At 36.1% G+C, this 19,028-nt stretch overlaps 1 protein-coding gene across 1 annotated transcript; it reads left to right on the top strand.

Moving 5' to 3' along the window:
- Window positions 1-2,509: 2,509 nt before the first annotated feature.
- Window positions 2,510-4,904, top strand: LOC147524829 (uncharacterized). The gene is made up of 2 exons (XM_086576669.1): window positions 2,510-2,735; window positions 4,138-4,904. Exons 1-2 carry the CDS (start codon window positions 2,510-2,512, stop codon window positions 4,902-4,904), a joined length of 993 nt encoding a protein of 330 aa, XP_086432795.1.
- The last annotated feature ends 14,124 nt before the right edge of the window (window positions 4,905-19,028 follow it).

Raw genomic sequence — 19,028 nt, 5'->3', positions numbered from 1 at the left:
ATTAGCATGCTTGGCTTTAGGCTAAGACCTTTATATATACGTGTGTATGTACATTAAATACTATGTGATATTTCAGTTTTATATACGACGTTATGACACTTAGACATCAATCTAATTAATAACGCGTAACCAAAAATACATTTATCAAGATACTCATTCGTTCTCTGAAATGATATATACAATAAAGTTCAATAATGCGTAAACAATTTACCGCAACCTTTTAGAACTCTCCACGCCTCAAGTTTTGGAATTTAGTTTTATGACTGTTGATGTCATATGTTAGGTGGGCATTTATTGAATGTGCTATAAATGGCCTGTTAGCGTTATATAGGGGTATTCATTGAATGTGCCATGAATGACCCGGGTATTCATTGAATGTGCTATAAATGACCAGATTCTTTGGACTGCCCTAGAGAGGAACTAAGGTATTATTACCTTGCTTGAGGTTAGTTGTATTCTTTGATTATGCGAGTGTTTGGGTTTACTTTTGAATGCCTAATATAATATCTACAAAGGTTATATACAAGTTCTAACTTTCTTTTGCAGGAGGGTAGGACTTAATAATATTTTGTGCAGGGACGCGGTCCTACCCTAATACAGCAATGGATATTGGTAAGTATTAATTCAAGTATTTAGATATTAAAACGAGTTATTAAAATGAGTTAATATAATGGAAGTTTTACTTGGGAAGAAACTATGCCGGTTGAGATGGCGGAACTACCTTTCTTCCCAGCTGAGAATGATTAGGTTATGATAGAGTTAAAGTGTTAGTTGGATAAGAAAAGATTTGAATGTTTATATGAGTAGATTAGTTTTCTATTTCACGTATAAATTTTACTGTTAAAGATTTCTGTCCATGGTTTCGATTCATTATTCGGTTATTATTAATCGGCCTGTCATCGTTAAAATTAGTTAAACTATCTTTTGAAACTCGGTTGGACTGCTCGAACTCCGGGGGCCGTAAATGGCGTCTCGAGCCAAGATAAAGAAAACATATTTTTTTTTGTTTTGTTTGAACTGTTGAAGCTATGAACAGGGGTTCATGGAGGCGCTAGCCCATGAATTGTACTGCCCATAGATTATGTTGTTTTGTTTTGATGTGGGTTTAGAATCGCCTGTGGAAGCTCTGTTCACGAAAAGTCTGTTGAAGCCAACTGCAGCTGAAGAGGCATTTTTGGACTAAAGAATTGGGTTTTGGGCCTGATTCTCTGGCCCAAAACATGGCTCCAAGCCCATGCACGATTTTTGGATTTGAAAACATATAAAAACAAAAGCTTAACTCTTTGTTAATGGTAGCTAGTTATACCTAAAAATATATATAATTCTAGATCTAGTTTTCAATAAATTAATTAAGTTTAAGTTTAAGTTCCATTTCCAATTCTTGTTTTAGATTAAGTCTTTGAATCATTGTTCTTGATTGATTAGATAAATAAAATTGTTATTTTGTCAATTTCGATTTTTGTTATTTCAATTTATAGATCTAGTTTTAATTCTTGTTGATTATCATTTCGTAGTTTAAGTAGATTGAACATTGTTAGTTAAATTAGTTAAGTTAGAATTGTAATATGATGTGTAGTTATAATTCAATGGAAAATGATGGCTTGATGACTCAAGGCTAAAACCTCCATTAGAGGGGTTGATGAAGCTTTGATGAAAACTTAGTGGTATAGTGTAGAAGCATTGTAGAATTTATTCCACTCTAGAAGGTCATGATTCGCCATGAGAATGGGTGGACGACCTCACATGCTAGTTAGTATTTGGTAGAAATGCCATGAACACTAGGGATTAGAACTCGAAATTCTTGCCGTAAGAACGTAAGAATCGAGATACAAGAATCTATGCTAGGTTATTAAGTTGGATTCGAGGTGGATTCAATTCCCCTCTAATCCTTTATCTAGATTAAAAAACAATCATATTTCCATAGCATTCGTAGTTTAAATTCAACATAATTAATTTCATATTGTATCGTAGTATAACACCCTTCGTAAAACTCTCATTAGACTTAAGACCGATTCATTAGACTATAAAACATTCCATGCTAGAGAACTAGGAGTGGAACGAACTTGTTACTCCACTCTATTTCGATAGAATTGAGAGTAGAAACTTTGATAAAATTTAGACTCTTAAGATAGTTTTAGTTTACTTACGTTTTGAGTTCATCGTTCATTTCATAGATAAATTAATCAATTTTATGTTTTATCAGATGTGTTGCATGGTGTTATGGAAGATTGATCGAATGCAAAACAAAGGGGAGAAGCATTTGCCTTATTAGATTCTATGCAATCTTTTAACTTCATCTTAAATTAAACTTACATTTAATGAAAAGTATATTTGGAATCACCAGCAACTTGTCGAAAGCATTGCAAAGAAAAGATCAAGATATAGTTAATGCTATGACTCTTGTCAAAGTAACCAAAAGTCGACTGCAAACTATGAGGGCAAGTGGATGGGATGTTTTTTTTTTAAAGTTTTTGGCTTTTGTTCTAAACATAGTGTCATAGTTCCTCAAATGGATGATAATTTTGTAGCACGTGGCCAATCTCAACGCCAGGTTGAAGAAATGACAAATTTGCATCATTATCGTGTTGAGTTGTTTACTAAAATAATGGATTGTCAAATCCAAGAATTGGATGACCGTTTTGATGAGGTTAACACTGAATTGCTTCTTTGCCTTTCATGCTTAAATCCTAGTAATTCATTATCCGCTTTTGAAAAGTCCAAATTAATCTGTCTTGGTGAGTTCTATCCAATTAACTTTAATTTTGTGCAGTGACTTTAGTTGATATTGGTGGGTAAGCTAGGGTGTTTTTGTTCATCTTGAATCTATGCAAAGAAAGATGGTTTTGATGATAGAAACTCTCACTTTCTAAGCTTTTCTAATCAAACTATGGGTTGTGTTGGTTTTATAAAAGTAAAAACTATTGTTGTTTGAAAGGAAGTTGAAAAACTAGACTTTTAAAGTTGTTTAATGGTGGAAAACATGTATGGAAAAAAGGGTTGTTTAATATTTATTTGTCATCAAGTAACACTCATTTGAACTTGTCAAATGAGTGAACTTGTGTTTGGGGTTGTGAATGCAAGATTAGAAAGATGTAATGAGATAAGAGTAATGGGAAACAAGATTGAAAACTTTGTATTGAATAAAATTAATAACTTAATTCATTAACTAAAGCTTGAAGAACATAAAAATGGAAAACAATGTAAATAACAATTAAACTATTAATTAAAACATATTAAACTACTCCTAATGACCAAAGATTAATTCTAGACAAAGTTCTCTCTCCTCTCACTTTGGGTTATATGCTACACCTTTTACACTTTACAACTTTGCCCTCATCCTTTAGAAATAAGACACCTCATTAGGGTTGTTTTATGCTTTAGGTATCTTCTTGAACAAGCTTGCTAAGGATGCCCACTTTTGAGTTGAGGACATAATCTTCAGTCTTTTGGGTTAAGGACATGATCTTTTGTCTTTTGGTTTTGAGTCCCTAACTGTTGATCGTTAACTTTGATTTTTTGGCATTTTTTCTCCAAAGCTAGAATCTTCCCAAGCAGCGTCGATAGAACTCCTTTTTGAGCTAAAATGCATGTATTAGGAGTATAAGTCCTAAATGGCATGTATCCTGCGAAAGGTAGCAAAAGCTATGAGTTGTCTGCTCATTAAGCATAAAGAAAGGCATATTTGAAGCATTGTAAAGGTAATTAAATGCACATTTGGGGTCTGATCATGCAGCAAGTCTTATGATCTCCTTAATTTTATAGAATGGCGAGCACATTTGGGGTCTGATCATGCAGCATTGCAAAGAATGGCGAGCGCTTCGTGGGCGATTAGGACTCACTTCCCCTTAAGTGATATCCGACTTATCACGTGATTCTCACCCCTTTTAGGTAAGTTTTCTTAGTCTGCTGTTTTTCTCCCCGACCTTATCTATTCTTCTTTACCAGTTCTAGTAAGTTCCTTCATCCATATGCTTGCTCTTCCCTTCATCTTCTCTCCCATTTCTTGTTCAACACGACGTCCTTCGTCCATAACAATGTAGAGCAAGCCTCTACTAGTGCGAACCCTTCTTTTTCCTGGAGCTATTTATTTAAAGATAAAAAATGATACCTTTCCTAATGATCTCCTTGATTTTATAGAAACAGATGTTGTTGATGATGTCATTAACGTTCCTAGTTATGTTCTAGATGAAGGATTAGAACTTTGGAGTGAATACCTTGTTGGGTATTTCGTGGACAAAAGAATGCCTTTCCCTTTAGTTAAGAGGGCTCTTGAAAGGGCTTGGAAAACTAAGGCCGATTATGTGATCTTAACCAACAAAAACCTCTTCTATTTCAGATTCTTAGACGGTGATGATAGACAGATTGCCCTAGACAGTGGTCCTATTTTTGTTGCAAGAAGGATCTTCATTGTAAGACCTTGGGAAGAAGTTCAAGAATTTCAGAAAGAACACATTCAAACGGTACCAATATGGGTAAATTTTTATGACATCCCAAAAATATTATGGACAAAGAGTGGTATGAGCACGATTGCAAGTAGATTGGGTAAGCCCCTACGCTGGGATGCAGCCTCCCAAAGAAGAACTAGATTGGACTATGCTAGAGCTTGCATTGAAGTTCCTGTTACTTCTAAATATCCTTTTATCCTTAAATTCAAGTTGGAAGAAGGAAGAACTGTCACAGTGGGGGTTGACTACTCGTGGAAATCTACATCTTGCTCTCAGTGTCTTTCCTTTGGTCATTCCTTAGCCAAATGCCCGCTTGCGAGACCTCGCACTCAAGTTCCTTCTGCTAATGTTCTAGCCCCTGCCTCTACTGCTCCAACCCAAGGGATAACACTGGTTCTTCTGATGCCACTTACTCTCGATCACCTGTCTATGTTACCTCTTCTTCTTGGCAACCAGTAGGCACCTTGAGCACTCACACCAACAACGCTCAATCTCATGGTCTTAATGTTATTGGCATTGAAAACTCTAATGCTTTTGCTCTCCTAGAAGATGATGCTTCTGACCCTATGGATTCCTTTCACAATCTTAATAATGACACTGAAATAGCAACGACGGAAATGGAACCCCTAACATCTTTGGTTCCTTATGTTGACACTCCTCTAGCTTTTGTGCCCAGTCAAGAAGATATGGGCCTACCCTCTACAACTGTATCTGACTCTCGTGTTACTCATCACAATGCCCTAATTGTTTATGAAGCTGCTACCACTCATGAGCTTCATGTGCCCAATCCTCATGCTTTGAACTTAAACCTTTCAGATAGAGTATTACCTCAATCTGAAGAGCTAGGCTTAGCTAGTGCAGTTGGCGACAAAGAACTATATGAAGCAAATCAGGGTGTCTTTCTTGCAGTGGATGAACTCTCTTTATCAATAGCTATTGAAAAAGTTCCCTCTCATATAGAACTTTTTGATGACCATCTGCCCAAAGGTTCTCATAATGACAGTGGGGCTTCTCATACTGAGAATAGTGAACTCTCTGTAGGAACTGGAATTTCTCCAAGGGTGAATACAGAACCTGTTAATACTGCTAGAGCTTCTAGTAGTAGTAAGGTGATCACAAGGCAAGGTTCTAAACAAGTTTCTCATTCCTCTTCAGCCACCTCAACCTCTATCTCTGAAGGTCGTTCATGGAACAACAATAAAGCACAATCCAAAAACAACTCAGATCAACCTCAGAGCTCAGTAAAGACTAGGAATCGGCCTAAAGGGGCTTCATCGAAGAGATGACTTCCGTTATCTTTCCTCATGTCGAGGCTTAGTATTTGGAATGTCAGAGGTATCAATAGGCCTTCTAAGGCTTCAGAAATAAATAAGGTCAGATTAGAAAATAATTTATATCTTTTTGGCTTATTAGAAACTAAAGTTAGACCAGAAAACCTTAATTTTATTCAAGAGATTTGTTGTCTTTTTTGGTCATATGCTGATAACTACAATTCTGATCCTAGTGGTAGAATATGGATATGTTGGGATCCTAACTTTGTACAGGTTAAGGTGCTCAAACAATCATCTCAGATGGTGCATAGTGAAGTTGTTATTTTACCCACATCTCAGTCCTTCTTTCTCACGGTGGTTTATGCTAGCAACTACAGAAGAGACAGAATTGAACTATGGCGCGACCTTGAGGCTATTTCTCTGAACATGACTAATGCCTGGTGTGTTGGCGGTGACTTCAACATTATGTTTCTGTCTAACGAAAGGATAGTGTGTGAGCCACCCAATCTTAGGGACATGGCAGACTTTCAAGATTATGTTAACTTGGCTAGCTTGGTAGAGCTTCAGTACTCAGGGAGTAATTACACTTGGTCCAACAATGCAGTGGGAAATGCTAGAAAAGCTTCTAAACTTGATAGATGCCTTGTTAATCTCTTATGGAGCTCAGTTTTCCCGGCTTCAGCTGTTGAGTTTAAACCACAAGGAGTCTCTGATCACACTCCTCTGGTTCTTTCTTGGTATACCAACTCTTCTAATGCTTACCCCTTTAGATTTGCAAACGCCTGGACTCTTCACCCTTCTTATGCAGATATAATCAAGCAAGCTTGGTCTCCCAATTTGCTTGGTAACCCGGTCTCTATCTTATGTCAGAAGTTAAAGGCCCTTAAATCCTCTTTGAAGACATGGTCTAAATCTCTTTTCTCTGACCTTGCTCAGAGAGTTGAATTTGCAAGAGTCTCTTTATTTTCTCTGCAACTTCTTATTCAAAATGTGCCCTCCAATGCATATATTGAAGCTGAAAAATCTGCACGAAGGTTATACTGTGATTTGTTATTGTTTGAATATGAAGACATCAAGCAAAGAGCTGGCACAAAATTCATGTTACAGGGAGACAGATGTACAACTTACTTTCACAATATAGTGAAGGAACGAAGAAGTAGAAACAAGATTTGGTCTATAACTGATGAGGATGGCAACATTTTGAACAATCACTCGAGCGTAGTAGAAGTACTAGTCAACCACTACAAATCTATTTTGGGTGCTGATCAGCCAATTGAAGACAGTAGTGAATTCTTTGAAACTTTACAAGTGGATTCAAAACTTAGCAACGAGGAATCTATTCTTCTCTCAGTAGCTTTCTCTGAAGATGAGGTCAAGGAAGCTCTCTTAGAGATTGATAGTTACTCAGCCCCAGGGCCAGATGGATTTATTGCTCATTTCTTTAAGAACAGTTTGTCAGTTATTGGGGAGGACTTCTCTAAAGCCATTTTATATATCATGCTCTCTCAGAAAGTCCCTAAAGGTATTAATTCCACTTTCATGTGTTTAATTCCTAAAATTCCCAATCCTTCTAAGGCTTCTAACTACAGACCTATTGCCTGTTGCAATATCATTTATAAATGCATTACTAAAATGCTTACAAGGAGAATGTAGCCTCTTATGCCCTCTTTAGTGAACTTGAATCAAGCGGCCTTTATCCCTGAAAGATCCATTCAAGACAATTTGCTGCTTTCACATGAGCTCATGAGAAAATATAACAGAAAGGGTATCTCTCCTAGATGTTCCTTGAAGGTTGATATCAGTAAAGCTTTTGACATAGTCAGTTGAACTGCCATTGAAAGACTTCTTCACTGTCTCAATTTCCCCCAAGCTATGGTTCTCTGGATCAAGATGTGTTACTCTTCACCTTATTACTCCATTCTTGTTAATGGTTCACCCGAAGGCTTTTTCAAAGGAAGGAGAGGTCTAAGACAAGGTGACCCCATGTCACCTTACCTTTTTGTTCTCATTATGGAAATTCTCACTGTCTTGCTGAATGAGGGACTCAACTCAAATATGTTTTATGCCCACCCTAATGCAAGAGTACTAATACTATCAATGTATGCTTTGCCGATGATCTACTCCTTTTCTTTAAGGGAGACATGCAATCTATGCTGACTATCAAGGTGATCCTTCACACCTTTTCTGAAATGACTAGTCTTAAGAGCAACAACTCCAAAACTTCCCTTATCACTGGAGGGCTGAGTCTTGAAGAAAGTCATTTCTTAGCTAATATCATGGAAGTGAAACTTGTCCAACCTCCAGTCGCCTACCTGGGACTGCCTTTAGTTTCTGCCAGGTTTGGTATCAGGGAATGCCAACCTCTGATTGAAAAGGTAACAAACAGTATTCAAAATTGGAAATCAAGATGTCTTTCTCATGCTGGCAGACTTGAATTGATCCATTATGTCCTCTCTTCTTTCCATGTTTACTGGGCTAGGACTTTCATTCTCCCCATCTCTGTCCTAGATGAGATTACAATAATCTGTAATAAATTCCTCTGACGTGGGCTTTCAATGGAAAGATGTATGCATCACGCAAGTAAGGGTAGAACTGCTCTAAGGAAAAAAGAAGGAGGACTCGGCATTATGGATTTGAGATTATGGAACAAGGCATCTTACCTTGGTCTTGTTTTTAGACTTGTCTCAAAAGATAACTCTCTATGGACAACTAGGACATGGCAAAATCACATTAAGAATAATTATTTCTAGCACCTCAAGATCCCAAAAGATTGCTCATGGGTTTGGCGCCATATCCTGAAGTATAGGGATGATGCTAAGAAGTTCATCAAATACAACATCTCCAATGGTGAACTCACTCATGTTTGGTATGATCCATGGTGCTCTGCGACTCTTCTTATTGATTTGCCTGAAGCCAGGACTCACTTGCAAGTTCCTTTGGATGCAAAAGTTAGTTCTCTTCTAACAGCAGGATCTTAGAATGATATTGTATTAAACCTTCCACAAGCACCTCTAAAGAACATGATCTTAGGAACCACTATCAACATATTCTTACAAGTTGATAAGATTATTTGGACTCCTAGTTCTAATGACATTTTCTCATCCAAGTCAGCTTATTAAGCCTTGCGAATTCCAAGAGAGAAAGTGATATGGTATAACCTTGTTTGGGGCAAACATGTCATGCCCAAACATTCCTTCACTGTTTGGCAACTATTTGCAAATAGTTTGCCCACACAAGATAGGTTGGTTAAAAAGAAGGTTCTTCAGACATCAAATTGTTGTTTGTGCAATAGAGGCAGAGAGAACTCAAATCATCTTTTCTTTGATTGCCATTACTCCTCCTCCATCTGGAGTCGAGTCAAATCCTATATAAGTCTTAGTGCTTTCACTACGACCTCAAATAGTGAATGACATGAAATTATGAGAATCTGCAGATCTAACACATCAACAGCTGAGATTCTCAAAGCATTTGCCTGTGCTGCAGTTAGTTTCATTTGGAATGAGCATAACCAGCGAAGATTTGAACATAAGTCACAACCATGGAAAGTGGTTTGTTCTTCTCTCACGAACTCTATGAAGGTTTATCTCCAGGGGCTTTTTGCAAACTTGATTCTAAATCAGGATGCTAAACTCTTTATGGATAGACTTGGTATCATAGCTACCTATAGACAAAGTACTCCTACTAGTTGTATCTGGACCAAGCCTGATGGAGACACAGTCAAGCTCAATTCTGATGCTTCTATGACAGATGATCATGCTGGAACTGGAGGCACCATTCGAGATTGCAATGGAGATGTTCTTTTTGCTTACTCAGGTTCAGGAGGTACCAGGTCAGTTTTATATCAAGAACTGAAAACCATCTATGATGGGTTACTTGGTTGTGAGATATTGCAAAAAAGGCAGATCTTAGTTGCTTCAAACTCTTTGAATGTGATTCATATTTTATTGGGCAAGGAAATGGCTCCTTGGTGTTGTTGGGATCTTCATGCTGCCATTAAAGATGTAGTTTCTAGGATGCTTTGTGTATAATTCACACATGTATTTCGAGAATGTAATAGGGCTACTGATTACTTGGCAGCTCTAGAATATTTTAATGTTTGTAACTACTTTGTACCTCCCCTTGAAGCTAGACTTCAAGCCATTGTGGGTGAGGACAAAGCAGGTCATGTGTATTTCAAATTTTAAACTAATGAACAGGGGGATCTGTAACCTCAAGCTTTATTAAAAAAAAAAAGTCTTATGATGCTTGACAATGAGTTAGAAAATTATATCTTTGATGTCCGCTCTAACAAAGATTTTTTGGAGTTGGAGGGAATTAGCTATCTTGCAAAGAATATGGTAGATACTAAAATGAACATTGTTTATGTTAGTATATTCCCTCCTTACTTTTAGCTCTTATCTTACCAGTTGCAATTGTCACCGTTGAAAGAGCTTTTTCAGCTATGCATATTATTAAAGCCCGTCTACGTATTATTAATGCATCCTTCAATTTCAATGTGTATTAATATTTTCAGACTATTGATTTTCTTTTGCTAATTAGGACAATTGAGAAACTGAGTAACTGTGATGAATGCAAGGGTTGAAGATTGACATCTCTTGTCGAGTACCGATCACAATACAATATGTGGAATGGTAGAAAGAGACAATAGAATAGTCATCAAGAGATAAACCTATTGAACTAAGGTCTACCGAATAGAGTATTTCCCAAAATACTTTGTCTAAAGACAAATAGATTGATAATCTCGTACAACAAGTTTTTGTGGTGAATCCCAAGTCCCCCGAGAGAAGTGTTTGCCTACGTGGCAAACGTCCATTGGTAGGAGTCTACTTTATTCGTTTAATCAACAGGGCCAAGGCCCAATTTGCAATATCATAGATTAATATACATGCCTATTAACTTGTGTGTCTAGGGCTGAACCCCTAGCCACATGGTTTGCCACTTACGTACATTAATTTATGTCTAGATTCATTTCATATCAAAGAGATAATCATCAATTAAGAGTCAGGTTCAATTACAATTACTTGAGCTACAAGAAATCTACTCTACAGATATAAATACCAAACTATTTTTCATACAGAACTACATTCTTGATACTTGATCCCATCGATAATTTGGGTACGTAGGCAACCGAAAGGTACAGTCTCATCATTCTCTTGATCACCATCGCTTTTTCACTATTTTTCTACATTCTTCATCTCTTTCATCACCACTTAGTGTTTTGATCATATTTGGTCGAAACATAATTGGTGTAGTCTGCGGTTCTTTTTCAATACCCTCGATCACGTTCTGCAAAAATAATGACTTATACTAGAAGAGCTCAAGTTCCCGATACAATTATTGTCGATCATCGCGTACATGATAGTCAAGGTCAAGTTGGCGATAACGGACTAATCCTTCCTACTCCTTGTCAACGAAAGGTTGCACATGACCCTACTGTTGTGCCACCGATATACCAAATTATTTAGCGCAAAGTTATTGCCTTTGGCGATTCTCCATCGTTTGATGCGGATAATGTAAGTCCAATGTCTAGTGAAACATTTTTTCGATAATTCAAGTGTGTACGGAAACAAAACAATTACTACAAGCATCGTCTGAAACGAACCATTTCTCTCGAAGATGATGTGAAATCTATCGCACCACAACATAACACACGCCAATGACATCGTAGCATGTGGGATCATTTATGTGGTAAGGATGAGATTCCTGTTGTTCACAACGTATGGTTATCCATGAGTTCTCGAAAATGGTGTTGTATCTGTGACACCACAATGTAACACACGCCAACAACATAGTTGCATGTGGGATCGTTTACGTGGTGGTGATTAGATTCTCGTTGTTTGCAATGGTTACCCACGAGTTCAAAATGATACATACGGACCTCGCAATGGTTATTTTTCACGAATCTCAGCGAAACATATTAAATTCATATTTGTCTATTGTCGTTTCATAGTGCCGATAGTCGTCTCATATTCTTTGTTAGCAAGACTCTTATATCAGCTGAATCGAGGCATTCTTGGATTAAGAAAATTGCATTGGTCTTGTTTAATGTTGCCAGACGTCTTAAGGTTATTTCCAGGAAGGAATAGTCGAAGTTTATACTTAATATCCGTTGCGCAATTTTTTTCGAAATGTCTATGAATCGAGTCGCAGAATAGAACAGTTATCTTAGTGCTTACAATATTGTTTCTAACACTCATACAGTTAAAAAAATAGACAAACTTTGGTTTTGCTAATGGTTGATTTTCTTATTGATGATATTTCTATGTCGAACGCATTACTCGATGAGGAAAATGTTGATACCTAATTTTCATTACCTCCCGGGGTAATGACTGGCATTAATACTTATTGGCTATATCAACTGATTGTTGGATTTGCACCGAAGGTTCGCATAATAAGTCTGACTCCAGTATTAGTTTTGTCATCTTGAAGCTGAATGAAGACATAATTGAGAGGTCTCTACGTTTGGATTTTGATGCTTCAAATAATGTGGCCGAATACGAAACTGTCATTTGTGGTATACGCATAACTCTTCAACTGGGGGCGACTAAGTTACGATTGATTATTCTAAATTATTTGCTAGCCACTTTGAATGATCTTATGCGGCTTGCGATGATAGAATGGACGTTAATTTGGATTTAATTTAATGAATTACATGAAATTTTACATCTATCAGTATTGTGCAGTATCCGCATTATGAAGTAAGGCATCTTGATTCTATCACATACTTATCTGTGGAAATCAGACCATCGCTGCCAAGACAACACTTGATCAACAACTTATGCTATCAGATGATCCCAACGAGCTTGGCACTGATAATGTCTCGGTATCTACCGTGCCTACCGACGACGATCATGCAGCTAACAATACTTCAAAATTCCTGATGACCAAAAACTCTATCGCAAAGGCACAAGTCTCAATCCAATCCTTCGTTGTTTGGGCAGAATGAACGATTAACTATGTGAGCACCACTCCCGGGGGCGAGATCTCGCTCATAGCGCAATGACCCAATGGTATTGGTGGTCATACATGCCAAAGAATGTTAAATATTTGTCTGAGAAGTGTGTGCCTTGTCAAAAACATGATATATGAGATGGGTCAAATTTTCCACGATGCAGTGTCATCAATTCCATAAACCTTGATCGTTTGAGAAATGGGACTTTGACATTGTTGGTTTATTTTCGACAGCCATTGGCAGTATTCGTTTCTTGCTCGTCGCAACAAATTATTTTACTAAGTGAGCGGAAGACCCGATCCATACTTTAGACGTTAAAAATTTCTTATGGCGTGACATTATTTGCCGTTTAGTATTCCACCATCGTTGACTTCTTACAATGGAAAATAATACGTCGTCGAATAAATTTGACAATTTTGTTTTGACTTTACGATTAGTCACAATTTCTCGTCACCATACCATCCTTTATTCAATAGACAAGCTGAAAGAAAAAATGGACAACACTTCGTTAGTTCCAATGGTATAATTATGTTTTCATCGCAACCTTACTATCGCTATGACAAAATTTGACAAAGCTATCGCATTTAGCTTCGTCAGTCTAAGTTTTGAACGCTTTTACGTTCGCTTAGTTCATTACTATAGCTACAACAAAATCTGACAAAGTTACCACGTTTAGCTTCGTCAGTCTAAATTTGAACGCTTTTACGCTCGCTTAGTAAGTTACTATCGTTATGACAAAATCTGACGAAGTTACCACGTTCATCTTCGTCAGTCTAATTAAGTTTGAACGTTTTTATGCTCGCTTAGTACGTTACTATCGCTACGACAAAATCGGATGAAGTTACCATGTTCAGCTTTGTCAATCTAAGTTTGAACGCTTTTACGTTCGCTTAGTTCGTTACTATCGCTACGACAAAATCTGACGAAGTTACCACGTTTAGCTTCGTCAGTCTAAGTTTGAACGTTTTTTCGCTCGCTTAGTACGTTAATATCGCTACAACAAATTCCACCGAAGTTATCACGTTTAACTTCGTCAGTCTAAGTTTAAATGTTTTTATGCTCGCTTAGTCTAATTTTGCCAAGTTAAGTTAGCATTGGGGGCGTTTTTCTCTACATGGGGGCATCTCATTCTATTTCATTTCAACTACATAAATCAACAACATTGTTAGTTTTCCGCATGTATGTTATCTGACACAACAATATTCAATAGCAAATCTATACTTTATTTTTATTTTTTATCAAAATAATTTTTAGCTCTATGGTATTACATTTATACAATTATCTAATTAATTGTCTCTGTCAATTGTCTTACGGTCACTCGATTAAATATTCATTTTCCTATTCGCAATCTGCATTCGCTTCGCTTAGCGTTTTCAGTTAAATATTTTCCACCAGTTTCATTATTTTTTCTAAGGTATTGTGTCGATCTTTCTACGATAAATTTTTTCCGAGCGAATATTTTTAACAGCTTCGTTATTTTTTCTAAGGCATTGTGTCGATCTTTTTACGAGAAGTTTTCTAAGCGAAATTTTTTGACAACTTCATTATTTTTTCTAAGGCATTATGCCGATTTTCTAAGCGAAATTTTCCAAGCGAAAATTTTCGACAACTTCATTATTTTTTCTAGAGTATTGTCCCGATCTTTCTGAGCGAAACTTTCCGAGCATAACTTTCCGTCAGCTTCATTCTTTTTTCTAGGGCATTGAGATCTTTCCGCTTGAAACTTTTCTTCGAAGACTTTTCATCGATATCTTTTGCTCGTAATTATGCCGTTCCTCGACATACGACAAAAGTCCCAAACTTTTCATCAACATCTTTTGCTCGTAATTTTGTCGTAATTCTATAATTTCTCCGTGATCAAGCAACTGCTTTTCTTTATTGCTTTCTATTTCTGTGTTTCGGTCAGTGTATTTGGTATTTCGTTTGGTCGTTGGCGCTAAGTTCTCTTCGTCTTCCGGCATTGAGCATCTCAATTTCACCTACAAACTTAGTTCGATTAATGCATGTTGGATACAAAACACCCAAGGAAAATTCGCACTTTACAAATAGAAAGAAATACAAATAAATTATCGTCATCTTACTTTTAACATGCCTTGCGGTTTTCCTTCGTGACTGGTATTACACCTGCCAGCCTTGCCAGTACTTATCAATGGTTGTTGGATACCTTTCTACAGCAATTAGACCTTTATAGTAGCTTGTCCTATTTGGGCTTTTTATGTTTTTGTGTTGGGCTGGTTCTATGAACGTTTAAGTTCCTTTTTCTTTTGATCGGCTTTTATAACAAAGCCTAATACACAGGCCCAACTAAGCTGTCCAGTCCCGTCTAATCGGCTCATCAATTTTCACATATAACTATTCGTTTAAATTCACACCTTATTTATTCCAATTATTCTTTTCTCATTACTTTTCCTTGTTGATTTTCTTTTCTCTTATTTACCATATGAACTTCGTTCACATGCCAAAGAGGGGGCGGTGTTTCAACCCCCACCTATGTGGCAAACGTCCATTGGTAGGAGTCTCTACTTTATTCATTTAATCAACAGGGCTAAGGCCCAATTTGCAATATCATAGATTAATGTACAGGCTCATTAACTCATGTGTCTAGGGTTAAACCCCTAGCCACATGACTTGCCACTTACGTACATTAATTTATGTCTATATTCGTTTTATATCAAAGAGATAATCATCAATTAAGAGCCAGGTTCAATTACAATTACTTGAGCTACAAGAAATCTCTACTCTACATATATAAATACCAAACTATTTTTCATACAGAACTGCATTCTTGAGACTTGATCCCATCGATAATTTGGATACATAGGCAACCGAAAGGTACAGTCTCATCATTTTCTCGATCACCATTGCTTTTTCACTATTTTTCTACGCTCTTCATCTCTTTCATAACCACTTAGTGTTTTGATCATATTTGGTCGAAATAAGAAGCATTTTCATTTCCAACCTCCGGTAGTCGAATATGAGAGACAAATCTATTTGAAATATCAAACTCCAACAGAATATCAGATGAAGTTACCTTATAGAGGAATATAGGTAAAGACCAATATCTTGTTACCCACAAAGACTCGGCACTGCTCGATTCAATCTCTACCTCAAAAATTTGCCAAGAAGTTGTATGGAGACTAAAATTCACAAAATGAATAAAAGCATAAAAGTCGCATAGGAACTTAAAATGAAACAAACTATTTTGCTCAATATACTTATTGCCATAATGAATCAAGGTAATGGTGTTTTAGTATCAAAATAATTCTAATGAAATCATTCTCAATTACTTTCTCCTTGTTTTTTGTTGTAATCCCACCCTGTAAAGTATACAATTCAATATTCAACTATAAAAATTATCAATTACAATAAACAAGTTGTGAGAGAGCTATGTTGTTGGAATTGAAATAGTCTTAACAATAACAATTATAACAATCCATTACCCAATCATAGAAATCCAATCAGAAGGGGAAAACTAACAATAACAACATAGCTATTACCCAACCATAGAAATCCAATCAGAATGGGAAAACTAACAATAACAACCCATTACCCAAATCCAATCATAAGGGAAAAATGAACAATAACAAACCAATTCAAGTGTTCCCTTCATTCTTCAATCACTTTTTGAGCTTCTTATTTTTACCCTTTTATTCTCCTCATTTTCTGCTTTCTTCACCTTCTGTTGCTGGATCTGAAAGCATTTCTTTTTATGGTCGGGTTTCCCGTTGATACCATTGAACTTGGTATCACACTTTTCACAGTAAAAAACTTAAGGACTTGTCATTTTCAGGTGATACAAAGTGAATTGGGGTTGCTTAAAAATGAATTCAGGTAATTAATAAAGACTTGTAATGTTGGAAATAGTTGCTTACAACAATTGGCTATATTGTCAGGGACTACTACTGCCCATGTTTCCCTGTACTTCAGCACTATTTTTAATGCTGCTACAAACGGTATCCAACTAAAAACCGTGGGATTTGAGTTTAATCTCCCTAGTTAAAAAATAGGTCCACTAAAACTCCCTCGAATTGTAACAACTCACAAAACCTCCATATTTATTTTGAAAATAAGAAACTGACAAAAATAAGCCCCCACTTAAGTCCAGGCCCAAGACAAAATTTGCCCTAAAACTACAATTCCAAAACCGCATATTCAATTCCTTCTCTCAAGATCTGAAATTTCTACTGCTGAGTTGAATGAAAATTACTTAACAAGATGGTGAAACAAAACAAGAAAGTCGTAGAATCATCAACACGAAAGAAGGAATCAATATGTAAAAATTAAATTTTCATAGAAAATCAAAATGTAAAAAAAAATTTACAAAAAAAAATTACTATATAAAAATAAATTTGCATATTGAAATTTTCACATAAAAACAATTTTACATAGTCATGAGATATGCATAGAAATCACTATGTAAACATAAATTTGCATACTGAAATTTCAATGTAAAAACAAATTTACATAGTCACAGATTCACACTTGCACATAAAAATCATTATGTAAAAATAAATTTGCATACTAAAACGATTATGTAAAAACAAATTTACATAGCCATGAGATACGCAGAGATCACTATGTAAACATAAATTTGCATACTGAAATTTTCATGTAAAAACAAATTTACATAATCACAGACTCACACCTGCACATAAAAATCATTATGTAAAAATAATTTTGCATACTAAAAAGATTATATAAAACCATATTTACATACTCAGTCACGGGATCTATTGAGAAAAATCAATATATAAAAATAAATTTGCATACTTAAATTTCTATGCGAAAACAAATTTACATAGTCACTGAAACCTAATTTATTCAAATTAGGAAGAAGAAAGAAAAATCAATAATACAAAAACAAAGATTCACAACAATCAATCGAAATGAGAAAGAGAGTGATTCTTCATGGTATAATCTTGTTTCTTCATTGTTAAACTTGATTTCTTCATTGTTAAAAAATGTTTCTTTTTCATCAAACCTAATTTATTTGTCGCTGAAACTTGTTATTATAATTTCAATATTGAATTGTGTGTTATCGAAGTTGAATTAGTGTTCTTATTCGTTTAAATGATGATGGATTTGACACCTTATATCAAAAGGGTAAAAAATGAAGCAAAATAATTGGGAAAATAAAAACCGACCGTGATTTTTTTTCTAATTGCAAAAACATGGAGGTTATTTGATGAGACGTATAAAACATGGAGGTTATGTGGTATGAGCCAATGGGAGGGTGTTTTCACATAACCAAAATATAAATAAGGGGTTGAGCCTAATTTATTGAAAAAAACTGACAAGAGTTTGGGCACCTTGTAGAGGGCGAAAACTGAAAGTTGAAAACAACAATTACAAGATGTCAAAACCATAACCAATTTTAGTCTTAAATGTACAAAAAAAGATTAACAAACAACTGCATGTAATATAAAAGAAAAATGGGCTAGCGGCGGAGCTATGTGCAGGCTAGGTAGGGTGTTGGCCCTCTTGAGCTTGGACTAAAAAAAAATAGTAGTACTACAGTTAGCCAACAGTCCACAAAAACAACTGTTAGTTATACCTAGGGCTGTCAATGGGTTTCGATAACCCAATAACCGATCCGAACTAAACCGATAAAAAATGGTTTGGGTTTTGATAATTTAGTTTGCCCTCTACCGACTTGAAACCAAACCGAACCGATAAGATATTGGTTTGGTTTTAGGTTTGCCCTCCACCGAACCGATATGAACCTGAACCGATAAAATAGCATTTTAGTAATATTTATGATTAATTTTGTATATGTTTATCAATTGTGTGGTTAAAATTAATTAATTTAATTTAAAATTTAATTGATTTTATAGTTTTCAGTTCGGGTTGGTTCGAGTCCGGTTTGTAATATATCTTATCGGTTCGGTTTGGTTTCGGATTAAACATAATATTATCGGTTCGATTTAGTTTTGGGTTCCCAATTTTCTTATCAGTTCGGGTTTGGATTTTCCAAAACCCGATCCAAACCGATCCATTGAAAGCCTTACTTGGACCCATCTGTTCTCATTTTCCCAAAAATTGGTAACTTTTAAAGTTTTAGAGTTTAACACTTGTCGAGACTGAGAATTGTTAACAGAACCCATATTCGAATGTGCCCCAAACTCCTGGCACACTTGTTCAAATTTCAGTAATGCTGAAACTCTCTTGTATGTTTTGATAGCCCAGTGTTGCGACCCTGATCACGACCTATAACTTTACTTGTACTCCGGCTTTCATTTTGGATCGGCTGCACCAATTAGGTTGCCTACGTACCCGTTTCGGGATCAAGCCGCCGTAGTTCACCTCCAGTCTTTCTTTTTACCTCTCTCTCTCTTTTCTCATGAGTTGCCTCTCCTCTTT

The sequence above is a fragment of the Coptis chinensis genome, chromosome 1 (assembly GCF_015680905.1).
Source record: "Coptis chinensis isolate HL-2020 chromosome 1, ASM1568090v1, whole genome shotgun sequence".
Classification (NCBI taxonomy): Eukaryota; Viridiplantae; Streptophyta; class Magnoliopsida; order Ranunculales; family Ranunculaceae; genus Coptis; species Coptis chinensis.
The sequence above is the reverse complement of the archived record's forward strand: the minus strand, read 5'-3'. Positions and strand labels throughout refer to the sequence as shown.

Coding starts and splice junctions, on each gene's coding strand:
- LOC147524829 (XM_086576669.1), top strand. CDS start 2,510: ATGGATGATAATTTTGTAGCACGTGGCCAATCTCAACGCCAGGTTGAA. Junction 2,736..4,137: donor GTCCAAATTAATCTGTCTTG/GTGAGTTCTATC, acceptor TTGATTTTATAG/AAACAGATGTTGTTGATGAT.